We start from the raw sequence: 22,681 nt of genomic DNA, 5'->3' as shown, positions 1-22,681 counted from the left end.
CCGCAACTGTTTGGCTCTGGGTGAGAACTTTCCATGTAAGAGAACAATTAGGTATAATCTTGTTTCATCTTCAGTGCATTCTGACATTAGTTGTCAACACCTAAAACCAGCCAAAATTATAGCTTTACACAGAAATTCCCATCCCTTCAAATCATTTCTCCAAATAGGGGACACTGCTTTCATGTTAATATTGTATCAAACAAGAGAGATCTCTGTAACAAATTAAAGTTAAAGAAAAACACCACATACTGTAATGTAACCCACAGAGAGTGCATTGGCATTGGTAACAAAGGAAAGCACATACGGAGACCATTCACATCTCTTAGTGATTCCAGCCGCAGCCCTGCACAAAACCGCTGCTAATACACATCATTCATAGATTCACTTTCAGTGGTGCTTTAGTTATTGTCTTTTTGCCTAATTTTATGAATTCTTTTTTAGACTTTTAGCCTTGCTGTTAAGTCTCAAATAGCCTTAACTTTTCCTTTCAAATACCTTTTTACTGCAGCCACCTGTGCCATATAATGACATTCATAAACAGTGTTAAGGTAATATGGTGAGGTCAGCAGTGCACCGAGGTAATATTCAAAGGGTCATTTATGCACAGTCCTATCATTCTAATGTGGGGAGGATGTATGAATGTGACATTAAGATTCCCACTACGTCCAATGTCTCGACTGTTAGTCTCCACCACCTCTCATTGCTGGTTGCAAATCCTTAATTATAGAAGGCCTGCCTCCAAGCTTGTTGGTCAAGGATGATACTGTAATGATGCTAGTAGTGTAATGTAACTATACATTTACTCAATTGTATCTCACATACAGTAAGTGCAAAAAGTAAAATAAAACACCACTTTTAGACGGAAACATTGTACTTTTTACTCCACTTTATAGTTAGAATATGACCAAATCTGGTGTATTCTGGGCCAGTAGTAGACCGTTGAAAATAACACTGTACAGTTTTTAGGGATTGTAATAGTTTACTTTCTCATCCAGTCACAGCTGGCCAATCCCATTTATTTGATTATTTTTGATTATTTTATTTTTAACTTGCTCAATTTTTATTACTTGAATTGCTTTTGTGATACAAAAAAGTTAAGACAACATACGTTGCTGGTTATCAGTTGCTTTTCATCATTTAATTTTTTACGCAGCAGCATTGACAGTCAGACCAGCTGGCCAATCACCTGCAAGACTCAAGACACAATCAAGCATCAATGAAGTGCAGCTGTGTGTGTGACAGGGGGGCTTGATATGGAAAGTACTTCAAAGATAAACCTAAAGAAACCACGAGAAAAGTTAAATACCGAGTAAGTTCCTTTCTAAGCTACCTCTATTTGCACTTTATTGTTTTCCAGCAATATAATAATATGTAAACATCTCTGTTTGACTAAACCTGCTGGTGAAATATTTGCTAACTGCTAACAGCTAACCTAACGTTACTGTAGTTAGCAAAGCTAACTTTCTTTCTTTGGTTAAATGTGCACTCTAATGGCAGACTAGCTTAACTTACACAGGTTTCTCTAGTTGGACACAAATGTCAGCACATATACGTTAGCTAAAATTGCAAGTTGAGATTAGCTAAAAGTTACAAAGTACTGTCTATATGGGTGGTATGCTAGTGTTTTCTAGTTGGTTTGGAAGTAGCTAACTACTAGCATCATGTTCCAGGGACTCATTTGATTCAGTGGTAATACTAAAATCTAGCATAATGGAAAAAAAATGGAAAAATGTATATTGCTCTAATATCTGACATTGACTTATTACAGAAGGAAACACAGGTGTAATTAACAACGGCTCCATTACATTAGGCGTGTTAGTAAGAGGTACGCTAGCATCTCTGTTTTTTTGGACTGCTTACAGCTGCAATAGGTTCCTTGTGTCACTTTTGGAAAATCCTGGGGACATGTTGAGTTTTCTGGTGTGAGTTATGGATGGGTATTTCTTAGGGACAACAGTGTCGTGAGATCTCCTGAAATAAGCATTAAATCTGAAACACAGATGATAATGTCAACACTCCTAATGTAGGAATACAGCATGTAGAAAGGGACAGTTCTAAGAAATCGTAAGGTGAATAAACTGTTTTGGTTTTAAGGTTAACATAGATGTGGAAATCAATTTAAATGCATTTTTAATTGCTCAAATAGTTTGTTTAAAAAGGAGATTCCTGCACACTGCTTATCCGTTCAAGTAGATATTAATTTACTGTTCATTAGTCAAAGCTTTTCTGGAGCCAGTATACTTTACATTACTAACCTTTTTTTCCCAATATATGTTGTAGGTGTTAATAGTAATGAATATATAAAAAAAATAATTATTGAACCAGTGAATTTTTTCTATCCTCCGGGCAGTCACTGGTTACAAGTCATGACTAAGTGGTATGAGCACCAGCTTGTAGAAACATGTAACCTGTCTGACATACAGCAGGTGATACATGTCACTTTTGCATTTTATCAAAAAATTTGCCATCACTTCATGGAAATGTTTGGTGTTTGGTTCAAGTGTTCCTGGGACATCCCAGACTCTAGAGTTAGTGGCGAAACAACAACCCTTTTAATTGAACATTACATTTAAAGTATTATTTTTCTTATAAAACAAGTAGAACAAGTCAAAGTGAGTCATTTTTTAAAATTATTTTAGGTCCTGTCTTTTAGCACATTATTTGGCACATCTTAGGGCTGAACAAATAATAGGGTTATCAGAGTTGCTTCTACCTATCTAATGCCAGCTATGTTTACTAGTTTGTAGCTTTTGTGATCTTTTTTAGTTTTGACAGTCTTTAAAGCAGCATTAGAGTCATAAAGAGCTGTGTGGTGAAAATGACTCAGTACCATGGATCAGCATGTACAGTAGGAGACAGTATATGGGCTGAAACAGAAAAAAATGAATGACTGGAGGAGTCATGTAAGGGTATAGCAGGAACAAGCTAGACAGACAGACTAACATCAAACATGCATCCAAATTCCACCATATCAAATGCCTACAGTAGCACACACACCCTGTCATTTTATAATATGAATAAAGACGTACAGTATACCTCCTACAATGCATCACTCTGCAAGTCTGTGAACCTGTAGGCTTCCATTTAGAGGCCACAGCATTTCAGTGCGGCCCCTGTGGGTGCAGACTGCAAGCTGTTGCAGGGCAATTCTCAACAACTCAGTTACAGGGTGGGAGGGAGACACAGAGACATATGAAAAGGAGCTCTGTGAATTGCTTGACGTCCACTGCCCACAGAGCAAACCTGGAAATGTGAAAAATACATTTTTAGTCAGTGCTGGCTAAGAAGATCAAACCTCTGGTCTATTTGGGTAGCATATGTGCTGCTAAGGCACATTATGAGTGTCTTATGACTGCATTATAACATTATTCCATGTACAAAAATATTACACATTATAGGTTACATGCTTTATTTATCACATGGCCTTGCATTTAATGTGGTAGGGTGGTTACAGAAGTGTGAAGTTTAGGGGGATTAGCCTAAGTGAGGGAAACACTTATATTTAATATGTATATCTATATTAAACTGGTTGGTCATTTTAGAGGATGTAGTTTGTGGTGCTGTTGAACTGTATTGCATTACAACTGTATTCGGCCTATCCATATTTATATAAATGGGGTGGGTCAACACCTATCAAACAGTTTCAACAAAAATGTAACATTATAATCTTCATGAAGGTAGGATTTTTTGCAGAACTATGATATTAGACGATTTGTTTTAGCCAGGTGTACCTAATAAATTGGCAACTGACTGTACATTTATATATATATAATAGCAGTATTGTAAATGTAGTCTTCATGTGAAATTGTGTCCAAATACTATCCAGTTACAGTAACTGTCACATTATATTGTCTATGATTTTAATCTACACACATTCCAAGTCTATTACCAATTTATTGCCAGGGCTCTTTAATGCTTAATGTTTGCAGTGGGTGTCTGGGATTTAGTTTTAATCCAAGTCTCAGTGTTGTAATGTTGCAACCATTATTGAATCAAACAACTGACTGATTTTGTGACTGCAGAGTATACTGCTGTTTCTCGTCAAATGTGAGTGAATTGAGTTCCACAGCTATTCTGTGCTGCTGGTGTGAATGTTTAAGCCCAGTTTCTGGTTGAATCATAAATCTGCCTGTGCAGGAGTCATGAAAGATGTCTCCCTCACTGACCTATTGAAATGTTTGTTGCTTTACAAATGTGCTTGACCCCCAATACACATGTATACACACACACACACACACACACACACACCACTTGGAGCTAGTTGAGGCCACCCACCCTCACTTCACAGTAGCCCCTCTATCTTCCCATTCAGCCAGGGTGACTCCCTGCTTTCTTCACCCCCGTTTCAGTCAACAGTCCACCATGTAGCCACCTCAGCTCATTTTGCCATGACCTTTACTAAATTTATCTTCTGTTCCCAACAACTATACCAAATTAGCCTAGAAATCTAGACGCACCCTAGGGGCAGCAGGGTAAAGAGACAGCTGGAAAAACCAAACTCTGGTCAGGCCAATCACATTGTGTATAGAGTCGGTGGGCGGGCTTATGGCTGCTGCTGCTGCTGCTGGGAACAGTGGTCTTCTGGAAGACTTGGAGTTAAGCTTTTCTTTGAGAAAAGAACAAAGAACGGCACAGAAATCATTCTTAAAAAAGGAAGATGTGTTCAGAGTTTTGCCGACCGGATACGGCAAAAGTTTAATCTATCAACTAGCTTCGCTACCTTCTTCGTTGCTCTACCTGGTTGTAGCACTATCCTAGGGAATTTGAATTTGAAAGACAACCGTTTATCCCGCCCCTCGGATTGAGCCCTGTCAATGGTGAGTTCCCAGACCCAACATCTTGATGTGGGTCTGGCTTGTCAGGCTAATACCAAATCAGTTTCACAACAGATTATATTCACCTCTACTGTTCACCTTGCCACCTGTAATAAGGACGGTGCAACAGAGGATGTATAGTATATTTGCTGCAGAATAAGTCTGACGTCTGTTTTATAACAGCATCAGACTCACATACCAAGGTCATGCAAGTCTCCTAACTCAACCAAGCCCCCAAGAAGAGCGCCATGTCTAAAAGCCACCATGGGCTTAGCCGATAGGGGTATTACTGCACCCCATGGCCCAGAAAGACTTTTCACATAGACTTTGCATGGCGAAAGAAACGTCTATATTTCAGCGGATAATTTGTTTCGGGGCATATCAGCCTACCAGCCCGAACATTGAAAGGGTCCTTGTTTAAAACGTCACGTTTTTAACATTTTTAACATTCACTAGAAGCAAATCCAGAGCCGCGGGACTGCGCTCGCCTGCTCACATGACTTTCTTTGTTCTACGTTCTCCCGAGCTCATGTAGCTAGCTGTAATAATGGATATAGCTAATGGTTGTAATTCACCATGTGATCTATTAATCCGTCCATGGTATTATCTTAGGAAGTTATGATACATCCGAGGGATGTATGTATGCTGTAAAGCCTGTTACGTGGATGTAACATCATTAGCGTTTCCCAAACTGGCGGGGCTATCGGCTAGCTAGCTAGTTGCTAACATCAGGGGTAGCTAGCATGGCTGTATTAAGATCATGCCTACATAACGTTACTACAGACATAGTGATTACATGGCCTTGGTTCTCTCTTATGATACATCCGAGGGCTGTATGCTGTAAAGCTTGTAACGTGGATGAGGGATGAAGCTATGGATGAGTTTTGTTCATGAAACTGCAGGCTAATTGCTAGCGCTAGTTAGTAGCTAGCTAGCTAGCTAGCTAGTAGCACGACATAATGATTAAATCTCCTTGGTTGTCTAGCTAAATACATCTATCGTTTATTTAGCTAAGCATGTAAACGATCGGGAACAACAAAAACACAATGTTTAACGTTAGTGAATATTTTAGACAATGAAAACAGCGAGTTCATGAGTTTGCCACTTGTAAGAGACACGAGAGAGAAGCTCATGAACGAGCATGTTGCCACCGGTTGCTAAGACAACACAAACAAATTGTTGCTAGTGCGCGTGTCCATTGTGACGTCATGGGCCAACAATGCGGAAGATCCGAGCTTCATGTTTGCTTTATGCGCTTTTGAGCACTCTCATTGGAACATACGGGGCTTCCTACCGAACACTGTATCCAGTTATCTTAATACATCTGTCGGTACACGATCCGTTCTGCCTGCACGATCCGTTCTGCACATGCGCAAGATATTACTGTTTACGACCTGCACGATCTGTTCCACGCTAGCCTATGGCTAGCCTCCACCGGGAAGCTAACGTTAGTTTAGCTAACAGCTAATTCGGCGAACCGCTAGCTGACAGCTAGATTCAGTCTAAAATGACGTTAAGTCAAACTTAATGGGAAAAGCAGACTACAGCTAAATTAAGACTTTACAGTAATAACAATAAAGACAATTATTGAGTGATTGTATTTTAAAGGAGCACAAGTAAAGTAGAACTGACGTATCAGCTGTTATATATGTTAACGTTTATTTTTACGTTTTATTTTGAGGGTCTTTTAAAGTTATTACATGCTGTCTCAGCTAGAGGTTAGCCGAATTAGCTGTTAGCTAAACTAACGTTAGCTTGGCTGTCGACCGGAAGCGTAACTAACGTTAGCTTGGCTGTCGACCGGAAGCGTGGAACAGATCGTGCAGTGTCGTAAATCAGCGCATGCGCAAACATTTTGCGCATGTGCAGAACGGATCGTGCAGGCAGAACGGATTGTGTACCGACAACATCCATGAACTCAACATTTTCATTCTGAGGGCTCACTGGAGATCCGCCCCTACCAGGTGGTGCAAAAATACAGCTCTACCTTCAACTTTTCATGATTGGCTGAAAGCAGAGCTGCACTCTAGGTGATAAATTGTTACATTAAGGGAGGACAATTTGTGTAGCACTCAAACTGTCCATGAAGCTCATAGTTATTGTGCTAGTGCTACACAGCAATTTTCAACATTCAAAAGCTCCATCATCTTCACATTAACTAAATTTTTATGTTATTTCATAATTGCCATGTAATAAATCTTTTACTGAGGCGGACTCCGGTTTATGAGCACATAGTTGGGAGTCGTTCTTTAAACAGGGGTGAAGGGCCACAAAATATTATAACGGCACAAACAAAAATGTTTTCTAAGACAGGCTTACCTTATATCTGGATGCCAACTATTATTATTCCAACATGTGGCATACTACGCTGCATACAGCATAAATAAAATGGTAATTATCAAGTCATCTCACAGAGGAAAATTGCAGTAGCCCTGAAATTATACTTTTATCAGCTGAAGCCATCACTTTAGATGTCTCTCATCTACAATATGCAGACAGAATGACATTCCTGACTTTCTGAGACATATAAAGGGTTTGTTGCATGTCTGGCTGCAAGATCGCGGTTTCCTTTCTCTTATGTGCTTTAGAATCAGGCTGCTTCCCATTACGAACACCTGTAGACCAGGCCAGGCTGACTTCAGTTCACGACTTAATTTTTTTTTCTCCCAATGGTTGAGACTTGAGACAGACCTGTGGGTGTTATCAGTGTGAACAACAGAAACATGTTCGGAGTAGCTTTACATCAGAATTTTAGAGCACAAAAAAATCATACATTGATTTATATTTGTGAGATGTGTGTCCTTTAAAGGAAGACATGCAACCATACATATTTGGTGCCAATTACTAAATAATACTATCTAATATAAAAAAAATGTATTAGATAGAATGGACATGTTTGGAACATAATTATGGAAACAAAGAAAATACCAGCGAAAACAAAAAACGGTACATACTCTATAATTCACAAATTGCATAACAATACATGACTGTTGTCCATCCATCCATCCATCCATCTTCGTCCGCTTATCCGGTGTCGGGTCGCGGGGGGAGCAGCTCCAGCAGGGGACCCCAAACTTCCCTTTCCCGAGCAACATTAACCAGCTCCGACTGGGGATCCTGAGTTCCCAGGCCAGGTTGGAGATATAATCCCTCCACCTAGTCCTGGGTCTTCCCCGAGGCCTCCTCCCAGCTGGACGTGCCTGGAACACCTCCCTAGGGAGGCGCCCAGGGGGCATCCTTACCAGATGCCCGAACCACCTCAACTATGATGCGTAATTCACAAATGGAAATGGCTCTGTAAATTAAGATTGACATCTGCAATTGCAAGTAAGGTAGATCTTGCTACTCTGCATTAGGTCTAAAGCTGATGAATAGGTCTGTACATGTCATACTTCTTTATGGTTATCTATATAAAATAAGCAGCAACTGACACCATCTCCATATAACTATATATTGGGCCTGCACATGCCCTAAAAATGGAGGCAGCATTTAGTCAGAAGTTAATTCTGGTGTGCTACATGGTAGACCACATTGAAAATACATGGTTGTCCCTATCAGAGTCCTGTGTATGCCAACTAAGAGTCATTTCAATGGCAAGAATATGTCATAAAACACCAAAACCCATAGCATAGAAATTTTCAAACGATTGAAGCTATAGCTTTCCACAGATTATCTCAAATTACCCCAAAATGGTTCTAAATAAAATGTTTCAGTCCCATGATGACTAAACTTACCAATTGATACAATATCTTAAAGTGTATTTATTCTTATGAAATACTGTGGAAGCCAAAAATAATGTTAGTGAAGTGGGGGAACTGTTTCTTGCTTATGTTAGACAGAGGACTAGAGTAAGTGTAGAGAAAGAGCTCTTTATACTCTCCTCTGTGCAGTGTGTAAACAGTGACAGACAGTGGCGGGTGGTTGACTTGAGTGTGCCTGTGAAAAGTGCTAGTGTTTCAATACCATGTCAGGTAAAACTCATGGCAAGGTAAAAGAACTATTCTTATTTGAACATGTATACAGTACTGATTAAACATGTCTAACAGGATATATTTAAAATACATATTAGATTTTGAATCTAGGTCTCTTTTTTTGGCACAAAGGTCCTGTTACTGACCTCCCTACATCATGTGTTGTACTAGGCTTTGCCTAATGGCTAGTGGAAATGATCCTGTCAAAAACAAATTGCTGTCGGATCCCGATGCGTAATTTACATCTTTACATTTTTTAGAGAATGCTAAGTCAAATTTTCTTGAGTGGTTGTTTTACTGGTTTTGAATATGTATTGCAAGATGCTAACATTTATTCAACCTCTTATTAGGTCCATCTTGGTTGATTAGTTCTCTAAATATACAGTCCCTGACAAAAGTCTTGTCGCTTGTGTACAAATTGACCTGAAGTGCCGCTGAAATATATTTCTAATCAAGATGTTTTTACAAGAAATGGCTCATATTAATCCCAACAGCTTTAGTAATAATGTTTCAGTGCAAAACGAAACTGTCAAAAAGTATTCTAATATTCACAGCTTGGTAAAGCCCATTGGCCTTCCTCAAGGCGAAGAAGATCAAGATGCTCCAGGATTGGCCAGCCCAGTCACCAGACTAACATCATTGAGCATATGTGGGGTAGGATGAAAGAGGAAGCATGGAAGACGAAACCAAAGAATATTGATGAACTCTGGGAGGCATGCAAGACTGCTTTCTTTGCCATTCCTGATGACTTCATCAATACATTATATGAATCCTTGCCAAACTGCATGGATGCAGTCCTTCAAGCTCATGAAAGTCATACAAGATATTAAATTTGGATCTCACAGCACCACTACTTAATTTGCTGACATATTTTTGTATTTGCAGTAAATTTGTTCAATTTCTGTATAGGCGACAAAACTTTTGTCTTGCCAAAATTGGACCTTTCTGTCTTGATTAAATGATAAATCTTTTTTCAGTGAAACTAATTTATTTCAGTGCATTAAACATCATTTGGGAGGGTTTTAGCTTTTCATATGAGCTATTTCTAACACCAATTGATTAATTAAAAGTCAGGTTAATAACAGGTGTTTCTACAAAATAGATAAGCGACAAGACTTTTGTCAGGGACTGTAGGGTTTAGTATATTGAACAGTGGAGCTTATTGTATGGCTGCTTCTAGGCATTTGATTTTTATTTACCTGGTTTTATTCCTGACATCTGTTTATATATGTGTGTGTGTGTGTATATATAGACAACATGGGACAGTGCACTGGTAACTGTAACATTGAGGCACTAAAGCCCTCTTAATCTGTTAGGTTTTGCATTCCTCAGTAAAAGTTGCATTCGTGTCTGTTGTATTAGGGAAACAAATGTTGTAACAAAGGCTAGCTGTAGTGATTATGACTCGTCTGTCTGGAGCAAAAGAGGAAATTGGGTTATGTTATTGTAGAGTTACAAATTTCGCAGAGGAAAGGGGTCGGGGTGAAAGGATGGGTCAACAAAACAACGATCTTTAAAAAGGAGATCAGTTTTCTATCGACCCTGAAACGTTGGCTTATTTTAACCATTAGCTAAGTGTTTATTATTGTAATCATGACGATGAACATCCCCATAACCTTGACAAAGTAGTAATTGTAACCCAAACCACAATGGTTTTATAACCCTAACCAAGTTGACTTTGTGCCTAAACCAAACCTTAATAATAAAAAATACGTTCCCCAATACATGAAATACCTACATTTTTTCATGGCCACATGATGCTGAATGTCGAGTACAGACCCTTTAACGATAGCGGTGTAAGTTCCGAAAAAGATTTTTATTTTTGAAATGGCAATATTGTCCTGTCGATCAGAAAACGCCTACACATATGTGCAGTTTTGGAGGGCATGAACCAACACCAAATTATGTTGTAGTATGAAGTAGGAAGGATAAGCACCCCTGTCCAAAAAATGGCAGCATTACAACACCAAAACTATGATGCAGTTCAAAAGTTGATACACAGCAACTTACTTCTTGAGGTACTGAAGTTACCGTACAGAATCACTAATTGTAACTGCTACAATAGTAAGTAAGTAGACTGAACTGCCAGAGAGATTATTCATCACTTGTCTGGTAGCAGTTAGTTGGCTTGGTTATCTGTTGTTTTTTAGGACCATCTCATTAGTGGAGACCGTAACAATTTTGGACAAAGGCTGATTGTCATTATAGTCGCAGCTGATAACAATTACATGCACATGCTGGCAGTAATCGTGGGAGAATATTTCAGTTGGACTATATGTTTTAGACACAGATTTGGCATTTTTATAATCAGAAATTATTTTGGGCTACAAATGATTACTAATAAACTGTTCAAACCTGATTGGTTGTCACAAAGCTGGAGTTTTGAAAGATTTTAAAATATAACTTCAAATATGAAATTAATTTAGTTTAATGAGTCAAAATGTCCACTGTGCTGTACATTACTGTGACACTTTGAATTGCACATCAAATTCAGAAAGCAATTCTTTGCCAAGGTAATCTATATTATTTATCCATAGAACTGAGGCAGTAACTGTTACAACTACAAGTATGTATAAGCTATGAATGCTACTGCTGCTAGAACTACTAAAAGTAGTATGAATCTGACTTGCTCATTGTCCAGATTTTCCCATACGACAGGAAATCAAACCAACAAATGTCAAATCATATGCATGCACGCCTCACTATCCCTGAGGCTACCATCTGCTGCTATCACTGCAGCATCTTTCAAGTGTATCACCCATTGCTGACTGCCTCGCAATTACTAATATCTCTTTTAAAGTGTGTACAAGTTGTGAATTATTTGATGAATAGGTATGTAGGAGATGATAGTAAAGATAATAAAACTAAAAAGTCAAAGCAATGCCGAGCACTTCCTTCTTTAATTTAGGCATGTTAATGGTGTTTCAATCATGTTTAACCGCAATTCAAATTTTGACTGATCAATACTGTCGCACGAGAGTGTATGGTTCTGTTTTGCCAGCAACGTTTTCCACTGTTAAAAAATTGAAGCTCCACAGGATAACTTTTGAATAATTTATTTAAGACAAAACAGATTAATACTGCACAGCATACAAAATACTAAACTAAAACACTCCCCCAGCCGATCACACACGTGTCTCTTCTCTGCTCTCCTTCTCTCTGCACCTGTCTCACATCAACCTTTAACAAGCACAGCACACTATCCTTAGGCCAATCCTGAGCTGTGGAGGGGGGTGTGGTCCAGTCAGTCACAGCTGCTTCTTATTACCTTGATCCCCAGTCCAACAAATGTCTACAGCAATCAACAAAACACAGCCAATCCACAAAAGCATGAAAATAATAACTGATAAAACATGCAGCAAATCAACCAATAACACCAAAAGCAAATTACACAAACACTGATAAAACTCAAACTGGACAATAAAGATCAAAAGCTGCGTGAAATAAAGTCACACCCTGACAATCAGTTAAACAGTTAAAAACATTATTTTGAAAATGAAAATAAGCAAGTAATTAAGATTTTTTTTTTTGCATGATAAAACAAAAATAGGCTATACAATCTATTTCTTAACTGCTATAACTTGCTTCCTTGTTGCGTTTTAAGAACAGACTGTATAAAATAGGGATTTAAGTTTTTTTCTGCTAAGTTTGTGGCTCTCTGCTGGATGGGTGACACATGGCACTATATCGATGAGGACTGGTTAAATGGGCCGTCCTACACAGAGCATGCCAGGCAGACGCTCTGCAGACTCTGCAGACAGTGTCGGTTGCATGGAGGCGCAAGCGGTTCGAGGAAGGTGGCTGCATGTGTCCACAATAATGCATGCAACATCGCTGCTGGGCGACCGCTACAAGTCTGCTGCTGTCCACAGATCACAGAAGGGATGTCCGAGCCTCTCGGACGCATGAGCTGGGACTCAGTTGCAGGCTTGTCGGGTAACAGAAATTAGCATCCCTACTTTAATTATAAAAATGTAGTTTGAACCATAAAGTAAAGAGATTTTACTTGGGACTACTTGGACCGCCACAAGAGCCCATGAAACTCCCCGGGGCCCACTTGGGGAGTGACTGCCCCTGCTCTATGAACCATGAGAAGACCAGATGTAGCATGAAACCTTCTCTGCCCAGACACCAATTCGTCCCACAGAAATGGCTCTGCTTTTGCCACGGGTCATCCAGGAGGATCATCTGATACTGTTTGGCAGGAAACAGGCTGAGTCTGGCTGGCTAGGAAGGGCGTGCTGGCTGACAGACAGAGCCTGGTCAGGATCCATGCCTTCACCGGATTGAGCCAAGAGACACAAGGAGCTGACTATCTTTTGGACTAAACTCTGTTTCTAAAATGCCATTAGATGAGGAACCCTGAAAAACTTCACCCCCCTGCAATCACTCTTTAGGGTTGTCCAAAAGTGTGTTTTGGTCAACTTGCCTTATTGTGACTTGTTTCAGGATATTCACACAGTCATTTGCACAAAACTCTTGAAAAACTGGGTACAAGTAGCGTTATCTTACATTGTTGGCAGATGATTGCGTTTGTTCTCAGTGCAGCATAGCGAACCTATAGACCTATTCAATTAGCCTGGATGCCATCCAAACTTAGCCCCGCCCACAACATCTGAGGTCGGGAAGTTCGGTCTGGACTTGATCTGTTGTGGAGCAACTATGGTAGAACCAGAGCTGTTGGACCAATCACATTGTCAGGGCGGGCTTTATACGATGATAAACAGATGAAAAGTAACGTAATCAACCACGTCACCAAAGAGCGCTTGGGTTGAATGGCAACAAAGATGGCTGCCGCTGGAGAATTGAGATGTAGATAGATCACTGTCTGTTATAGAAGATATCGACAGCGCATTAATCTAAAAAGAGGAACAGAGAACCTTGATCATGTATGTATACACATTGCCACACCTGTCCACACGACACGGAAACTGCCGCCTTTGCTTTTGCTCTGTCGAAGCCTGCCTTTGACTTGCAGCTTCTGTGACGTCTGTCTCCGTTGCTTTGATTGGTTGTAGGTCTATTCAATTGAGTGCAGAGGCATTTTCTTTCCTGGTTCGGTTGAAACATGCCCCATAATCACAGCCCAATGGGGCAGTATCAGACTCAGATTCTGACTAGAATCTGAGGTCATTGAGTGCATGGGTGACAAACTAAAGGAAAAACCAAAGTGTAGTGTCTAAGTAAAGCTTTCAGACCACCACAAGTCCCTGGAACAGCGTCAATGCACCATGACATAGATTCTACAAGTCTCTGAAACTGGACTAAATGGATGAAAACCATTCTTTCAAAATGTATTACCTCAATTGGTGTTGATGATAGTGGTGGAAAGAAAGTCTTGTGTTGGTCCAAAATCAATAATAGTTGTTCAAGTAGGTTGAGATCTGGGGCTAGATCCATTCATTCATGACTAAAACTGTGTGTTGGCAGGAAGACAGAATTATACATACGCATTTTTTTTAATCAGTTTTATAAAGCCAAACTGATTATGTTTTATGGAACTGTGTATGTGCACAAGCTTTAAATTAACTCCCACAGTATGCCATAAGTGGATGTAAAAAAACTGTTTGCATATCAATACTTGTGCCTTGACCAACTGCCACTTTGCTCGTTTGAAAGCCATGATGTCTCTCTCTCATGGGTGGGCCAAATTCTCTGGGCGGGCAAAGCAGAGAAAGAGGAGGTAGCCTTGCTCCTTATGACATCATAAGGAGCAAGATTCTAGATTGGCCCATCTGAGCTTTCATTTTCTCAAAGGCAGAGCAGAATACCCAGGGCTCGGTTTACACCTATCACCATTTCTAGCCACTGGGGGACAATAGGCAGGCTGGGGGAACGCATATTAATGTTAAAAAACCTCAAAGTGACATTTTCATGCCATGGGACCTTTTAAAGAAACCAGTGCAAACAAAAAGATGTATAAATATAATAGAAAAAAAGAGTATTGCACAAAAAACTATATTACAGAAACCTGAGTGCAATATGCACAATGTAGCTGTAGTGTTCCAACAAGGATGGTCCTCTGTAAATAAACTCTGTTCTTACCTTATCAGTCAGCAGGGTCTGTATGTGCAGCCTTTTGTGATACATTGCTGGGAAGTGCTGAGGTAGAGAGGACAGGAGCGCTTGATGCTACATGACTGAGCTGGAGGGCACAGGGGAAACTGATGCTGCATCGCTGGGCTTGTCTAAAGTAGAGGGGACAGGAGTGCTTGATGCTGTATCACTGGAAGGTGCTCAGGTGGAGTGGACAGGAGAACTTGATGCTAAGATGGCCCAGCTTTTGCAGGGTGGTATTAAAATATTTCTAAAGTGCATCTGAAGAGAGAAGAGAAGTATATGTGACCATTAAGTGTTACATTATATTAATAAAAAAGCTGCTGATGATGAACCCCAGCCAATAATTGCACCTAAGCCACATGAAAGCCACAAACGGCAACAGTAATTACACCTAGCATTCCTGCACAAAACATGTCTTTTCTCACATGATGCATGTTGTTGTTTGCTATACATAAAAGACAATCCATGATGAAAATGCAAAGGCTAACAACTATTAATTACAAAAGGGGATGGATAAGGAGAGCACTTTAATTGACCATTACGAGCAGGGCTAACGTTTTACCGTGCCGCCATGGTATCAGAAATAGGGCAGACGCACAACAAGGTTTCCGCTATGTACACCGCTCACCGCCGCTCCTTCAGCTGTTTATGAAAAGTCATAAAGTCGTAATTATACACAACTCTGCAGAGCCGTCTGCTCTACTGAACTCAAGCAAACTGTCAACTGCTCTCTCTCCCCTTAGGGTGAGCAACTGGAACAGTGACAGGACGTCATCACTCACAAAGTCATGGCAACCAAATAAACAACAGGGCGAGTACACTTGTCACTCAATCTTTGGCAAAGTTACAAACGGCATTGTGGACACTGAATTTGATGAATTTACTGTTTATCAGACCCCAGATGAGACAAGAAGCTAACGTTAGTGAACGCTGCGGTCCCTCTGCTTTTGACTCCAACACGCTGTATTAACGTTACTGTTTTAAAACCGTTTTTCAGGCCCTAGCAATTGCCAATATTGCCTATGCCACTGGCTGGCCCTGGCTTTGGGGTGCCCGCACACCCCTCGGGATGGATTGTGGCCCTAGCTTTCGCCTATACTGCTTACGCTGGCCCTGCTAATTCCCAACCATGTGGATTACTGTATATCTGATACAGTGTCTGCAAAGTGATACACCATTGAGCTGCACTGATTTCTTCACAACACTAATGCCATGTGCTCATCATTATGTTTTTGATTTTATATGATCATAGAATGTTTTGGTTACACTTTACTTGAAGGTATCTACATAAGAGTGACATGACACTGTCATGAATGTGTCATAAACATTATAAACAAGTCATAAACGTTGACGTATGACATAACACTTCTTTTAGTAAGTGTCATTCGGTTTTTGTCATGACTGGTTATGGTTATAGTTAGTTAGGGTTAGGGTTCATGTGTCATGACTGTCATAACAGTGTCATGTCACTCTTATGTAGATACCTTCAAGTAAAGTGTTACCAATGTATTTTTTATTATGTGTGGTTGTGGTTTTCTATATTTCTGGTATATGGATACTGAATTTAAATGTTTTTTATGAATTGATTCAAGTGTGTTTTACTGTCAATAAGGACTTGTTGCAGAGTGGGCTAAAGCAGTTTCTCATTTTACTCACTGTAGTCATGCTGCAAATAAAAGCAGTCATCTGTGCCAGCTCAGGTGGTGGAAGCTTAATGGATCTATTATATTATCAATATTATAGAAACACTCTTGATGTACAGTTCTGCCATTTCATCATTCCCAGGTCGTTTCAAACTTGTATTTTTCTTCTCTTCTTCCCTCAGACCACTGGGGAGAGACTTGGGGGCGCATAACAAAGCTAATGGGTGGACCCGAAGGAGAATTTCCAGCCCCGTGATTTGCTAATCGGGGGCTGGCTCCCTTGTCATTTCCCTGTAATCGTGGCTTCGGTTTGTGGAGCTTGCCCAGCCCTCCTGTCCGTGGACGTACCAAGTGTACCGACTGCACTCTGTGCGTTTTGGTTAAAGCCCGACTACCTTCACTGTGAAGGCTGGGCACTGGAAAGGAGGATCGGGGGCCTCGGTGTGGCTGAGAGAAGAGGCTAAAACTTCTCACTTATGGCTTTTTTGTAGGACAGTTTCCATCATCATTTGGGATTGTGGAAGGGACGTCATTTAAAATCACCTGAAGCCGCTCAAAAGTTTTATTCATTTGTGGGCGCCCGACCATGGAGATGCAAAAGTGGTCCACAAGGTGGAAAACGAAAAGGTGGTTTATGGATTCCACTGTAACCGTACTCATCACTTTAACCCTGGTTCTACAGGCTACCAATATCAGAGCAGGTAAGATTGTTAGGATCAAACGTCTCTAATGAACTTTATCTGGCCGAAAGGGAACGCAGCGTCGACCGGCTGGGGAAACTCGGTAACTGATGATGGAGATTGGGGGATTAACAGCTTTACCTGGACACAGCGACGTCACGTTTGCTCCGTTGTCAATTGTACATTTGTTTTTGTTTTCTTCGTTCCACAACCAGAGTAGTTACAGCGAGATTAGCGCAGTGGGATTGAACACTGTGTGGATGCCACCAAACAAAAAGTTTACAGTAAAACTGTACTCTGCTCGCTATACTGTAGTGAAGTGGACGGTTACGGTAAACCCTGAGAGGCAATTTATAGAGTAGGCCTACCTGCTCTCAGGGGGTAATCGCTTCAGGTGCACATTTATTTTGTTGGTCAAAACACTATATTCATTATCATACCATTTACCGCGGGCTACGTTTAGGCATGATTGGAAAGCGTCCGCTCAGAAGATGAAACATCTCGCCTAATTAAATTCATCCTAAGGCGCCCGTATGTCCTTCGGGAAAACAGAGCAGCGTTCCCTGCTTTTTAAGAGTCACTTAGGTGAAATAAAGCTCTTTGTTGGAACTGTGGTCCGCTAGGTGGATGTGGACACGGTTAGCAGGGTGGATTTCTTCAGCCAGATGACACTGGGCAGACGCTGGACTTTGATAACATACTACTTACTATTGTGGAATTTCATCAGGGATTTTATTTCAGGCTGATGGGATATTGAATTCTTTGATAGTGTGGAGGGCTGTAATTACATGTTTAAGTTGACCTGATTGTAGCCTACCGTTCATAAGGGGATGTAATCCTACCAGGTGAAGAGGAAGATAGCCTGTCCAGGATAGAAAGTTAATTGGTTATCAGTCACACAACATTGTTTTTGCAGACACCGGGGTGTTCTGTTTGGCTACAGCATTAGTGTGATGATAAATATGTAGTGGTGAAATAGGCTACATATTTAAAAAGGCTATAGTGGATCTCAGATTTGTCAGAGCAGAGTGCAAAGTCCGTCTGGGTCTGCAGGGGGCTGAGTGGTCAGGCAGGTTCACCCTATCTCCACACTACCCTGGTCCACACTGAAGCCCAAAAGCTGGCTTGTCCAAGCCCCCCACCCCACCCCCGCCATGCCCAGCTCTTCCCCTCAACTTTGCACTTAGATGTTTTGTCGGCAGCAGGACAAGGCTGTGTTGTGTGAGTGGTGGGAATGCTTCCACTCTAAGTACTGAGCAGTTATTTGATGATGGTCCTTGTTGCACTTCCCTATGATTTCGGAGCCTTCAAAGAGTAGGCCTGCATATGGGTCTAGCCTGCAGCAATAATGGCCACAAGTCACAGGGTTCAGGATTACATACTAGGCCTCACACCCTGGCCTATAGACAACTCTGTACAGATGTATTGTTCCACACAGATACAGGTAGAGACTAGATGATACATTTTTATCTCCATAATGAAAATTTTCCAGAATCAAAATTCAGCCTCATTTTTAAAATGTGCTAAATTTGTTTCCAGTTAGGATTACAATCTGCTAGTTCAGAAGGTACTGGACTGGAATTTTACTTCAGATTGAAAAATCTCACAACTCCTGCCTCTTTTTTTTTTTTTTTTTTTTTTTTTTTTATAAATCTTAGGCATTCTGCTGCAGGCTCAGTGTTCCAGGGTCTCAGTCAGTCAAAGCTGTTTCTGCAGGGTGCCTTCTCCATCTAGCAGTGTACAGACACGTTTTCTCAGCCCCCGGGGCGCAGGCATGTGCATTCCAGCAGACAAAGCTAGCATTTTCAGAGTCCTCTCCGTAATGTGCTCAACCGGAAACATCAGCTAATCATCTCCTTGCTGTACCTTTGTCCTGTGTAGCTGTCACATATTTATAGTCATTGTGGAATTATTTGGAGACAAGCTTTTCTTCCTCCACACAACTTGTGCTATTACTGCAAAAATGTAAACTCAAATTCTGAAATGGGAGGATCACAGGGGCTTTCTCCTTTTCTATAATATGACCTGTTTGGATTAAGAAAAAACCCCATATGATAACATGTTCTGATATTTATATGGAGGCATACATTATAAGGGGTTATTGAGAGGAAAAGCAAGGGGGGTGGGGACGGAAATGCTTTGAAAAACTGGGTAGGTCTCAGTAAAGTTTCTTTGGTATGACACTAGCATAAAGCTGTCTTGTTTTAGCCGGCAGCATGGTGGAAGTTAAAGGAAGGAGAGAGGGAGAGTGGGAGAGAGAGGGGGGGACATATAGAGAGACATTCTGGCTGAGATATTATTAGAGTCTCAGGGAGCTGCAGGTGAAAAGGTCCTCCTCAGTTTATCAGCCAATTTCACCTATTTGTGAGGGCTAAAAATGACACATCAGAAGCAGGATTTATGATATCAGTTTGCTCAAGTCTAACATACTATGTGATAAAGGATGAGCTGAGACAGACTTTTTTGGCCTCTGTCCTAAGACAGGTGGTTATGTTATCTCTTGGAACACACTGTTTACATCGAAATACACCTGTGAACATGACGGAGATTATATCAGATTAGTCGATTTATGTCTTTTGGTAATGTGTCATACTGTTCCTCCCTTTCCCACATGCCTCCCTTTGCATAATGATGTCAGATGATCCAATAACTGAGAAATAGAGGCTGGCTTGCCTGAATTTAGGGTTGGCTATTTTCTCTCTTCTCCAGACTAAGGAAGGTCCATCCCTCTATGCCACCTGAGTTCTGCTGGTAGCTATATGGCTTGTTTGCTCAGCCCTCAGGGCAAACTCACACCAGCTCATCAGATGCACTCTTTTAAAACCTGTGCACACTAATTTGGCCACCTTAATGGATTGGTCAGTATTGAAGTTTTCTCAGCACTTCTGTGTGAGGGTCGTAGCCTGGCCACATCTGGAACATATGAGTCCTGGAGTTTGAACTGAAAGCAACTCTACAGGAACTCACAATGAGGTCCTCAGTTCACTTTCCAAAGTAAGTAGCTTGTTCATCCTCACAAGCTACACAAAGGGCCAAGTTATCCTTAGTGATGGCATTCCTACAGAGTAACAGTTTGCTGGTGGTTTTGCTCTCAACTTCACATTATCTCTGCTGTTTTTAGATTCTCTCTCTCACTCTCTCTCTCTCTCACTCTCTCTCTCTCTCTCTCTCTCTCTCTCTCTCTCTCTCTATATATATATATATATCTGAAGTTATATTTTGTTATATTTTGTGTTGACACTAAGAATGCTCATTTGTTCTTACCGAGCTCAACCATTCCCACACAAATTTCCCTGAGGGAGACATACAATTTCTTCCCTCAGGTTCAGGTTGCTTTTGCTTTTGAAATAATAAAAGTGGATGATGTTTGTAAAAATGGATTGCTGGTGGAGTTCTGCAGTGTTTGCTTTTTTGGACTGCTTACAGTTCAGAATATTTTACTATGGATTGAAGCAGCTTGCCTTCATTATGATGTGCAACTGGTCCATTGCAGGTGTTGTATAAGGTGTGCAACTGGTCCATTGCAGGTGTTGTATAAGGTGCTAGAAGATAAAGAGACCAGATGTAGGCCAGGCCCTTTATGTATACGTCCATCATGATAAAGTGACATAGAAAACTTGACATTCATTCAGTGTGTTCTGTTGTTTGCCAAAACTCATACTAATGGAAGGATTTTAGTCCACTAGGTCTGAATAGTGTGCTCAGATAGAAGTGTAATCAGCAATGAAAATCTGGTGATCTTATACAAATCGTATGTATAAGCTGTGCTTGCAGTACCTTTATATTCAGTATACAATAGATTCATGTTGTAAGACTGTAGGGACTTTTCCCTAAACCACACACTTTTAATTTGCTTTTCCTTGCCACAGATGGAATGTTGACCAGAGAGTTTTGAGAGTGACATTGACATTTATTTGTAAGATCGCTTTGTATCAAGAAGTTAAAGAAACTTTCAGAGTGATTTGACCTCTACATGCTAGCCAAATCAGTGGCTTAGAGCCGTCAGAAAAGGCTTGCTGATGCTTTCAGACACCTTGGCATGCTTATTTATCCCACAAAAACAGATTAGTGTTATTCCATTTAACAGTCTGCCATTGTATTGCCAGTTTAGTCGGATACTGCTATGCTCTACGGAGTGTAGCGAGTGCTCCTTTTATTTTAATATATGGGTTTTAAGCTTTTGTATGGGGCTTTATTCATTGTTTTTTATTGGCCCTTGAATAGTAAAACATATTCCAGGTATGAATCGCACAGAGGGTCAATACACTGCAGCACTTTGGTTTCTCCCTTATCATGTTCACCAAGCTAATGTTTTATACTGAGAGGGTGTTTTGATGAAGAGGCATAATTATAATGCTTTCCCATGGGTCTCTATGGGCACCATCACCACACAGGCTCCTTTATACAAAGTGCATCAGATTGACGAGAATGGAAAACCCAGAGAGCCTCTGGTAACCCTTATCAAGGTAAACCTATCCAGGTGTTATAGAACTAGATCTCTGTTGGCACATTGTTCATAATGCTCTTTGGTTGGCCTTGACAGAGACATTTCCTGTCAGCTGAGACTGTAGAGCAACATGAAGGCAGCATTTCCTAAATTAACTGTTTAGATGTGTTGTTAAGTCAGAGTATGTTGATCTGTAGATGTTATGTCAGTGTTTAAGGCTAAGTTAGTCATAGTGTATATTGTGTCAATGATGCTGTGACAAATGTGTCAGTGCCATTTTTATGACAGAGGGTAACAACTATCGGTACTCTTATGGGATGGGTCATGATGAAGGAATCTGTGAAGTGTTCCACAGCCTAAGTTGGGTTAATCTTCCTCGAGTTTTTTTTTTTTACCTGAATCATGCAGTGGCTCTATCACTGCCTGTGTATATTTTCCAGAACCGGATCAGGACACATGCCTGTATTTAAAATAAAATAAAAAACCTACCATAAAACCAACCAAAATGTAGCCTACAAAAACCAATGCTATGACCTAACTGATGTTTTATTTGCTCCCTTGATCAGCAGAGCCAGTGGATGTGCTAAAAGTATTAGAATTTCAAAATTACCCCGAAGGAGTGACGAAAACATCAGGACTTTGCACAAACAGAAGAGCATCAAAGCCGGACTCAGCTTACAGAGTTGCCAAGCAGATCCAGATCAGTGCCCCCACCACACAGCTATTCCCTGGTAAGACAAACTTCTCAACTTTTAACCTCCTTCAACCACCATGTGTAAACTGGTTTGTGGGTTTCAAAGGTGCTTTTTGGCAGTGGATTCTTCTCTTGATATGTCTCGATTGGTATTGTTATATAAAAGGCAAGACTGAGCAAAACCTTTGTTTTTCGGTCTCCTGTAAACCTTTTAGATAAAAATTGAGACTATACGTGCAAGAACATAACATTTGAAGAGTTCTGGAGCAACTGATTTCTGTAGTTACGTATAATTTAGATGTTGCATAATGCTGTTGTATTCTTAAGTATGTCTTGCAACGTTATTACACTTACCAAGGTAAAAGTGAAGAC

General features: G+C 40.5%; 1 protein-coding gene across 2 annotated transcripts in view; it reads left to right on the top strand.

Moving 5' to 3' along the window:
• The first annotated feature begins 1,217 nt into the window (after nucleotides 1-1,217).
• col11a1a (collagen, type XI, alpha 1a) overlaps nucleotides 1,218-22,681 on the top strand; it is a 101,672-nt gene continuing 80,208 nt past the window's right edge. Inside the window, exons 1-3 of one of the 2 annotated variants that reach the window (XM_028569215.1) lie at nucleotides 1,218-1,309; nucleotides 16,671-17,189; nucleotides 22,185-22,346. In XM_028569215.1, coding sequence (XP_028425016.1) covers nucleotides 17,075-17,189; nucleotides 22,185-22,346 — 277 coding nt within the window. In that variant the 5' untranslated portion in view covers nucleotides 1,218-1,309; nucleotides 16,671-17,074. Of the gene's footprint in view, nucleotides 1,310-16,670; nucleotides 17,190-22,181; nucleotides 22,347-22,681 lie in introns of both variants that reach the window. The other variant, XM_028569214.1, reaches the window with a different exon arrangement.

This window comes from Perca flavescens, chromosome 22 (genome assembly GCF_004354835.1).
Source record: "Perca flavescens isolate YP-PL-M2 chromosome 22, PFLA_1.0, whole genome shotgun sequence".
NCBI classification, from domain to species: Eukaryota; Metazoa; Chordata; class Actinopteri; order Perciformes; family Percidae; genus Perca; species Perca flavescens.
Note: the sequence above shows the minus strand (reverse complement) of the source record. Positions and strands in the feature narration are given on the sequence as shown.